This window comes from Sceloporus undulatus, chromosome 2, assembly GCF_019175285.1.
Source record: "Sceloporus undulatus isolate JIND9_A2432 ecotype Alabama chromosome 2, SceUnd_v1.1, whole genome shotgun sequence".
Lineage (NCBI taxonomy): Eukaryota > Metazoa > Chordata > Lepidosauria > Squamata > Phrynosomatidae > Sceloporus > Sceloporus undulatus.
Window position 1 is genome coordinate 137,350,725 of NC_056523.1, and position 10,175 is coordinate 137,360,899.

General features: G+C 44.4%; 1 protein-coding gene across 4 annotated transcripts in view; it reads left to right on the forward strand.

Moving 5' to 3' along the window:
• RNF157 (ring finger protein 157) overlaps positions 1-2,113 on the forward strand; it is a 111,116-nt gene extending 109,003 nt beyond the window's left edge. For 2 of the 4 annotated variants that reach the window (XM_042452678.1, XM_042452679.1), the window contains one exon: positions 558-691. Coding sequence is in view for 2 of the 4 variants with exons in the window: in XM_042452676.1 (XP_042308610.1) it covers positions 558-688 (131 nt within the window). In the remaining 2 variants the exon portion in view is untranslated. Of the gene's footprint in view, positions 1-557 lie in introns of all 4 variants that reach the window. The other 2 variants (XM_042452676.1, XM_042452677.1) reach the window with 1 other exon arrangement.
• Positions 2,114-10,175: the final 8,062 nt, after the last annotated feature.

Below are 10,175 nucleotides of genomic sequence, written 5' to 3' on the forward strand. Positions count from 1 at the left end.
TGTTTATGTCCAGTTTTACACAATCAGCTGGAGAACCTGCAAGTGTGGTAGGCTTTCTTTGAATAAAAATTAAGACACCAGTTGTAGGTAGATTATAGTATGCACTGTGTTACCAGTTTCCTGAGCTTTATTTGCCTTCAGCTGATAAAACTGCAGTTATGCTGTTATAATACGTATGTGTTATATGGTGGAGCCGTTCCTTATGCGGGGCATCTGTTCCGCCCCCCCCCCCCCACGTAAGGCAAATTCTGCGTAAGCTCAAGCCTCATTCAGTAGAATGGGACCTGTGCTCACAATGGCACGGTGCATGCTCATCATAGGCACACATGCCATCCAATCAATTGCAGCGCAACTTCTGCATAAACCGGAAGCCCACATATCTTCTATGCTCCATACAGTATCCTATCGCTGCTATCTGATGAGATTTAAAGAGCGAATCTTGCTTACCCACTCCCACCTGCACCCCACCAATTCTTTGGCACAGACATACCCATTCCTGGAGCCTGCTGTACTCACTGAACCTCCTAAGCTGACATCTATTACTTTTCTTCTCATAGGTATCCAGCCATCAGTTGACAATTCTCTGAATCACAGACAGACACTGAAATGCCACTTCCCTGCCAGCAGCATCAAACTGGAATATGAAGAAGATATGCAATGCATGATGGGACCTCTGTGTCCTCAATGATTTCACAATGCTTGGAGAGAAAAATCACGACACTGAACACTAAAACACTGAAGATGCAAAGAGCAGTAAAGTGTGGGCATTAATCTTGTAAAATATTAGAGATGGCATGATATAAATTTTCCCCCAAAAGCCAGACTTAAATCCTAACCAGCATTCTGATGACCAACTCATATTCTTCCGGCAGGAGGCAGTCTCTTTTTTAACTATGAATTAATGCTGGGTCAGCTACTACAGGTTGTAATAGATGCATGTTGAACATGTACTGATAAAATGTAATGTATGAAGAAGATAGAGCCTTCTTTTCAAGCCTATGCATTAACCCAGTTCCTTGTCCCCATCCATACAGAGAAGAAAATAGGCATTTGCCATTACCTTATGTCTGCAATTGAGGAAGGAGAGGTATGTTTCTCTACACATTTTGACCCCAGAATTAATTGCCAGGCCACAACTAAGGGAATCATGTGGGCAATGGAGTGACTGCTCAATAGAGTTCCTCAAGACCTGGGCTGTTGTAAATTGCAGGATGTTAACATTGGAGGACAGAACAGTGTGCTCTATGGAAGTGACAAGGTGTCTGGGTCAAATGACATTCCCTTTAAAAATAAAAGGGCATCTAGCAGCTCTGTCTTAGAGGAAGGAAGGAAGGAAGGAAGGAAGGAAGGTTTTAGCCAGCCAGCCAGCCCTCATAGATTTAACAAAAGGGATTCTTTGTGTGTAGGGATGCCATATCCCGGTGGCCGCCAGGAAAATCCCGCTTTTGGGGGCCCCTCCCGGTCCCGGTCCGGTTTGGCCCCCAGCCATGCATTTGTCCCAGTCCGGGGCCTGCTCCTGCGGCCATTGCCGCTGCCGCTAATGCGGCTGGCCACGGCACCAACCCACCTCCTCCTTCCGTTCCTGGAGTGGTAGGCAGCACCAACCCACCTCCTCCGGCTCGACCTTCCTTCTCCTTCTTGGCGGCAGCAGCGCCGCCGCCGCGCCTCCTGCGCCAGGGCTTTCCCGTCCGCGGGCCCGGGGTCTCTAAAGCAGGAGCTCGTCCCCTGCTTTGTTGCCAGCCGGCCATTGGCCAGCTGGCCAAAGGGGGCGGGCTCCTCAGCGCACGCCACCCGGGCCTCAGCAGGAGCCAGCGGCAGCGATCGCAGCTGGCCCCCGCACACCTTCCTGGCCTTTAAGGAGGCCTGGGACTCCTTAAAGGCCAGGGAAGAGGGAGGAGGCCAGCCGGGATCGCGGCAATCGCGGCCAGCCCCCGCGCGCCTTCCTGGCCTTTAAGGAGGCCAGGTCCTCCTTAAAGGCCAGGGAAGAGGGAGGAGGCCGGCTGAGATTGCGGCCGGCCCCCGCTCTCCCTCCTGGCTTCTAAGGAGGCCTTGGTCTCCTCAGAGGCCAGGAAGGAGGGACACTTTTTTTGTAGACACTTTTTTATTAAATGGAGGACGCCCCGTGCCCCTTCCTGGCCTCGGTCTCCTTAGAGGCCAGGAAGGGGTGTGGGGTGTCCTCCATTAAAAAAAAAAGTCCTACATTTGAAAATGTTGTCCTACATTTGTCCCGGTTTGGCGGTCCTGACGTATGGCAACCCTATTTGTGTGCAAAGTCACACAGAGATATACACACCCTTGCTTCACCAATTTGCACCAATTTAGGATTCCATCTGGAGTGAAAGAAAAGCCATGCATAAGGAAGTGACTGGGATGGCAGAATGGCACCAAGTAGCAAATTGTGGTAGCATGATTGAGTGTGCTATTGCTTGTAAGGTTTCGGTTTTTGGAAAACACTCCGTCCTTTGAACTGTGTGCATGGCATTATTTAAATTGCAAGTTTGATCTGTAAAAAATAATTTAAAGGACATAATTCATTATGAGTTTATTTAATTGTCCTGCTAGGATAGTTTTCTTGGTGATTAGCATATGAAATCATGCTGAAGATGCAGTTCCCAACCATTTTAGAAAGCAGTCCCACTTGTAAAATTTTGTCTTGGCTTGGGAGCCACTTGTTTGATCATCTTTGTGTTGCACTATCAGCCACCAGCCTCCTTTTCCTCCCAGGCTAGTTCCTGGCAATTTGGTGAATTGCTTACATGGTCCTTTTGGATCTTCCTGTTTGAGAATATCTGCACTAAAAGCAGCTGAGGCTTTGCCATTCTTGAAATAGGATTGCTGAGAGATTTTAAGAAACTTGAACATTAATGGTATCTGGGCTTTTGCATCTGTTGGGGCTGACATGGCAGGGTGAACCTCTTCCTGATTCAATAGGATTAGATTGCCTTTTTCTTTTTAACAACTAGGACTGTCTTATATTTACCTATCAGTCCTTTAGCTTTTTTTCTGCTATAAAATAAATTTAACTTTATAAGAATATAGCTGAGCAATAATCTGTGGCCATGCTGCTAAGTGCTAATTCAACAAGATGAACTTGTAATGGTGGTTGTGAAGAGCTTCATTTTAGTTTGAACTTGTAGTTGACTTATAGTTCATCCTCAGTAGCGGTAGGAGCTACCCTATTGGTAACCAGCCCTTGCAAGATAAGTCTTCTTTGGGGACCCAGCATTCCCAAATCTTTCTGCATGGTCTCTCAGTCCTCCAGAGGAAGAGGATAGGTCACATCTTGCCTTGCTCTGCATAAACTGGCCCCAACCTTTAAGGGCAAAGACATCCTCTCAGGTCTTCCTTTGTATTGAGAAATAAGAACAATTGTATGCATTGCCTCCTCACTACATGGCCTTAGGACTATCATTTCTTCAGACTGCTTTAATTTTCCTTGAAGGGGGAATGGAAGGAAGGAAGGAGTAACAAGAATACTGGACACTTAACATTTGGCTGCAGAATATCAATAGTGCTTTAAAAACTGATTTGAAAGAGGCAATACCTCCCTCATATATTTATTTTATGCTACCCGATCCCAGCTGGTTCTTCCAGTTTTTCTGTTTGCAAGAGACAAAGGGACAAATGTACATGCCGTTTGCTGTGAAACAACTGTCAAGTGGATCTGGCCTTATTATAACTGACTCTGGCCATTGTGGTAAACTGTGAAAAAGAAACTAAGACCTCAAACACAATCTTCAACTTGCCAACAATCACACAGAGGAGCAGTCAATGTGGAGTCTTGGAATTGCTGTGTTGTCCGTTAAGTCTTCACAAGATTTTTGTAAGGATGGTGAACTCCAGAAAAGTTTGCTGTACCATAAGCTTTTTTCATTCACGTTCTCCGCCTCCTCGACAACTTTGTGAAAGAGGCTGTTCTAGGATAAAGTGCATTTCCTCAAGTTTACCTCAGCATTCTTAGCAAGTGGCCCTGTCAGTAGTTTATTGTTCACACATAACATCGCTTTTGAGGAGGCCTGTGACTTGAGAAACGCTCTGTCAAGAAATAAGGGGATTGGCCAGGGCAGCGTGTGTGTGCTTGTTTTACTCAGTTCTCCAAAATATCCCTGTGAAATGAGATTTTGTTTTTATTGTGCCAGGAATTTCTCAAAATATTACAATATTGGTAATGTTATTTTTGCGGGCATCAAGGGAGAGCTAAGAAATATTTCCACCAATGCCATACAAAATGTATCTCTCCTCTCGTATCTCCCCCCCCCCCCCACCGCAGCAGCAAAGGCCAAGTTCCATGCATCCCAGAGCTTTTGTTTTTAAATAAATAAAAAATTTAAATGGAAAATGGTGCCCATTGTTGTCAAGCAGGCAAGTGGAAAAGAAGTGGTCTGAGGCCTACTCTCTGGTGATGGGCGCATGTCACAACATGGGGGCATCGTGACCTCTAGACACACTTGTGTACACCTCAGTGGCAACAATGCAATATATATTTATGACTGCATGACTCTTTTTAAAGAGTGAATAAAGTTGTTTACAAGGGATAGATGGTTGCTGGCTGGAATTGTCTCTATGTGTGGTTGTTTGGGGTGGGGAACATCTCGCCTTCACACTAGACTGGGTAATGTTTAATTGTGGTGGGGCTGCAGTTGACCTCTCATTTAGGGTTGCCATAACCCCCCTGGGGCCGTGACCAACCCGATTTTTGGCCACTTGGCATGGTCACGGCCCGGTTTGGCTCTTTGCCCCGGGTTGAGCTGGTTGCCGCTGCCACCGCCGCAACAACCGCAGCTGTTCTGCAGTTGCCGCCGCCATTGCTGCTGCAGCTGCTGCTGCAGCCTTTTCGCCGCCTGCCTCGCTTTGCCCTGGCCCTGCGTGCTCTTGCAGGAGCTCCTGCCCTTCAGGCTGGCTGGCCAATGGCTGGACAGCCCTCCCCTGCTGCAGGAGCCTGTGACTGCTAGCAGGAGGCAGGGCTGTTTCAGCTCCACTCTCCCCATTGGCCAGCCAGCCTCAAGAGGAGGAGTGTCTCCTCTTTGGTCCCTGGCGCGGGCCGAGGGCAGAAAAGAGCCTTGCCTGCAAGCTATCTCCCTTCCTTCTCCTTCCCCTATTTTTTCTTCTCTTCTTCTTTTTCCACCTCCTCCTCCTTCTCCTCTTTGTTTTCTTCCCCTCCTTCTCTTCTTTCTCTTCCCCCTCCTCCTCTTCTTTTCTTCCCCTTTTTTCTGTTCTTCCCCTCTTCCTCCTCCTCCTCTTCTTTTTATATTGTTCCCTATTCTTCTTTCTCCTCCTTTTCTTCTTTCTCCTTCCCTTTCCTTTTTCTCCTCCTCCCCCTTTCTCCTCGGCTGCTGCTTGGGGGACGCTGTCTCCCAGGCCCCAGGGAGGCCTTGGACAAGGTTTTAAAATGTAGGACCTTTTTTTTTAAATTTCCTGGCAAGGAAATTTATTTAAAAAAAATAAATAAAAGGTCCTACATTTTAAAACCATGTCCTACATTTTCCCCGGTTTGGAGGCCCTCAGGGATGGCAACCCTACTCCCATTGCTATACTGATCACCTTAAGGCAGAGGCTTCTGCCACACTGTAGAATTAATGTCGTTTGTCACTGCATTAACTGTCATGGCTCCATCCTTTGGAATCCTGGGATTTGTAGTTTATTGTGACACCAGAGCGCTCTGACAGAGAAGGCTAAATATCTCACAAAACTGCAAATCCCAGAATTCCATAGCATTGAGCCATGGCAATTAAAGCAGTATCAAACTGCATTAACTCTGCAATATAGATGCAATCAGAGTCAACTTGAAGGGACATTCTGTTTTTGTTTTTCCCAAACCAGGAATCCCCTAGCCAGCATAGTCATTAAGAAAGCATAGATTTGTTTTAAATAATGATTATAAATTACTAAATGTTTTCATGAATTTAGGAATGGTGGCTTTGTATTTAATCCAGAGTATTTAGCATCTTTGGGTGAGGTGGGAAACTTGCAGTCCACTATTGGACTGCAGTTTCCATGATCCCTCACCTTTGGCTGTGCTGGCTAGGACTGATGGGAGTTGCAACCCAGCAACATACAAGGGCCAGAAGGGTGCCATTTTTATGTTAGGGAGCAGTCAGAGATGTCCGATCAGGTGAGGTGGGGCCTTCTCAAAATATTGCAATCCTAAGTGAACACGTAAGAGCAGGCAGTTGAAACACTGATGGGGTAGTGGGTGCCAAATGTACTTTCCCACCAACGTTGAGAATTCAAAACAAAATGGAATCCAGAAAACACAGCTGCATACTTCCAGTGAGCAGGTACTGTGAAGCAGCATGGCTGTGATAGATTAATGCACAATTGCACGTGTAGCACCACCAACAAAAAGTGGAAGCAGGTGAACAATAGTCATGCTCGGGCATACTGACTCAGAATATCATAGCAGGTTGCACAGCAGGGCAACTATGGATTTCAGTGATAGCTGTGGCTCCAAAAGGATAGTTCTCAGCATGGAAATGGTGGATGTGGTGTATGTAATACCAGTCTGCAGAAGGGCAGTTAATGCACAATAAATGAGAAGCTATTAAAAATAGTTTAAACTTAATACTGATACATGTGTCCTTTGGAACTCAGGCTTTACCTGCAAGAGCCAAAAGGCCTATTTCTCCCTTGTTCTGGCATCATCCTGATTAAATGACATGTGTCTCAAACAACAGTTCTGGTGTGAGCAGTCCAGATGACATCTGGCATGTTCCACACAAGAAACTGGTGTAACAGCTTTAAAGTAGTTTTTAAAAACTGTTGCCCCAGATGATCTGGGAAGATCCAGAGCTCTCTGTACCTGTACCTGTGCCGTGGTAGCTGTCTGCACAGGCACATTGCTGAGGTGTCCAGCACATCTGCTGCCACTATGGGTTGCTCACTCTGACCTCAGAACAAGGTACTTAGCTATATGATCATCACTGGGCACCTTGTTCTGACCTCAGAAGCGAGTAAGCCGCAGTGGCAGTAGATGCACCAGGCAGCTGCTACAGACAGTGCAGGAAGGGAGGGAGGGAAAAGTAATGGGGAGACCTGTGCAGTCAGGGCCTCAGTAGCAAATATGAGAAAATTCAGTTTTTATCCTAAGGTCCAGAACACACTGAAGAAATAATTAAGTTTGAGACTGCTGTAACTGCCCTGGCTCAGTGCTAGAGAATCCTGGGAATTGTAGTTTATTGTGCACTAGAGCTCTCTGACAAGAGAAGGCCAAGTGTCAGTTCCTAGGATCCCCTAGCACTGAGCCTGTGTGAATTATCTATGAGTTGTAGTGTGGCTTTACTATCAGGAGATGGCATGCAAGAGCCTTACCCCAGAGAATGAGTCTGTCTCTTCCTCCTTTCATATCAGCAAAATATTAGTACTGTATCTTATTTCAGACTTTTTCAAATCATACACAATTAATTACTGGACTTTGGGTTTTCCCTTGCTACAGGTGAATGATCTTACAAAACACCATCACTCTTCCATTGCTTCCAAAATCAGCAACGTCTTGTTGCTGGCACAACTTTAGGCATTCAGTTCAGGCTTGAGAGGCATCAAGATCTTTCTCCCTGTTTCCACTGTGTCCCCATCCCTGAAACTGTGTTTAACAGACACTTTACATTTTGAAAACTTAGGGAGCACAGCTTGGTGTTCACAGTTGTGAACTCCAACTACAGTACACTGCTTTAATTGTCTTGGCTATATCCTATGGAATCCTGGATGTGTAGTTTGCTGTGGCATCAGAGCTCTGTGACAGAGTAGGCTAAATAGCTCACAAAACTACAAATCACATAATTCCATAGCATTGTGCCATGGCAGCCAAAGTGGTGTCATACTACATTAATTCTGCAGTACAGATGCAGCCATAATTAATTTTACTCCAATACACACATTTATCACATGGAGAAAAGCTTAGTGGAAAACAGTGTGAGAGGGATGTGGAAAAGCAGGGTCAGAGATGTTTTTCAAAGGACATGTGAACTTTGATTATGTTTAATTCTTTTTAGACAATAAAACTGAAAAATAAAATTAAATAACATCAACTTTTAAATATAATGTTTTTCCTTTAGCAAACAACACTCATTAACGGGTATACTAAAAAAATTGGTTCAGGAAATTAATCTCTTTGCAAAAATCAAGATAGCTTGACAAGAGAATATATTCTTGCTCTCTGTATGCCTCTTGCACATATATATTTCATTTGATTCTATATTCAGTAATCCAAACGCAACTGCAGGTTACAGTCTGCATTTTGGTAGAGGGTAGGCAATCCTCTTCAATTTCTCTTTCAAATCAGGGACAGTGTAACAGATTGCCAAAACTGTTGTGGGCTGCTGTGTCCTTTAGAACCCTTGTCAGTGGAAGCAGACATGCTGCAATGAAAGATGAGGGATGGCAAGGATTCTTGATGAAATCATCCAGTTCACACCTCCTGAAAGTAACTAGGAAACAAAGCATATTTCACATTGGCAATCTGCACATTTGCAAGTGCCTTCCAGACAAATGAAATACTCATAAAACTATGCACATGTTTTAAAAATGTAAATGGCTAAAAATGTATACTGTCAGAAAATTGATAGAAGCATTTTTTAATTCATGGAGAAAATGTATACCAAGTACATCAGGAAAAGAGATAAGCATGTTTACACTACAAGAAATGCATTTGGATTTCCATGGAGGAGGGGAATTACTGCAACCAGATATGAACCAAGAGTGCAATGAAAATTCAGGTAGGATTCAGAGAAGCAAATGAAATAAAGAGTGGGAATTCTTCACATCCTTGAGGAAAGATAAGGTGAGTGTAGGCTGGTATTGGTGGGATTTGGAGACACAATTACTGCAAGGAGAAGGAACACGCTAGGAACAAATCCACACTACTGGGACAACTCTGTGATGCTCAGAATATCAGAATCCGTAGATGTGAACACCTTGATCTTTAGCACTACTTTCCCAACCTTACTGTTTTCTGCTGTATTTATTTCACTGATTGCAAGTAACAATGAATTAAATTCACTATTACAATTAGCAGGAGGGAGCCCCACAATCACAAATTACAATGTATTCCCAGTCACAAGTAGGAAATGCTTGGAACTGAAGTCGTGCACTGGTTTGCTTAATTTAAGTAATTAATTAATTATATCACTTAATTTAACTGGTTCCTAAACTTTCAGGATGTATTAGGATGAGTGGATGATGCTTCTCACCACTTTCTTTCCTAAGGAAGCCTTTCCCCATCACAATGGTTACTCCTAAGGGTTCAGGTGAAGGTAGTCCACTAACTCATCAGTCTGAGCACTTTGTTAGATAGACAGATGGATGGATAGTGTGAGAGATCCTCCTGACTTTCTTCCAGTTAGCTCAGCGCAGCACTCATATGGTTCCCCTTCTCCCACATCATCCCACAACAAACCTGTGAGATAGGTCATGTTGTGTATGAGAGAGACAAAGATAATGATAAAGATAGAGACTGATCCATGGTTAATGAATGTAATGATTTAGTGGGGAGTTGAGACAGGATATTCCATATACCAGTATAACATTATAATCATGCCACTGTATTGGCTTTTATGGCAGCCTGATGCCATCCAGATGTGTTGGACTACCATTCTCAGCCAGTGGCCATGTTGGCTAGGAATGGCAGGGTTGTAATTCAACACAATTGGAGAACACCAGATTGATGAAGGCTGGGCTTTTCTTTCATAGCAGGACTAGGGAGTTTTAAGCCTTCCAGATCTTTTTCAGCCTTAGTCAACCTGGCCAACAATGAGGTATGACAGAGGTGACAATTTATCAACTTCTGCCAGGCTGATGTTTCCAACATCCATTTTTCATTGCTTGTGGGGAGAGAATTCTGGGCAGTGGTGTACCTAGGGCAGGTCTTTGGGACCTACATGAGAGCCCTATGTAGCTCCCAGAATCGTGTACTATTGACTAGAGTGAAGATCATGTACTATTGACTAGGCCACACATCAGGGGCTTAAGCAGACCACCCCCTGTCATTTTTTCATACCCTTTAATTTATAAACGAGCATTGTCAGTAATGAAACAAGGTAGTTTATAATTTCAACAAAAAAGCCACATGACCATCATTTCTTTATTCTTCTGGTAGGAAATAGAGATTATTCAGTTAATTTTACCATGAACATTGGAATTAAATTATTTTACCAGCCCTTCAAGTTCCTTCAACAGTTCTT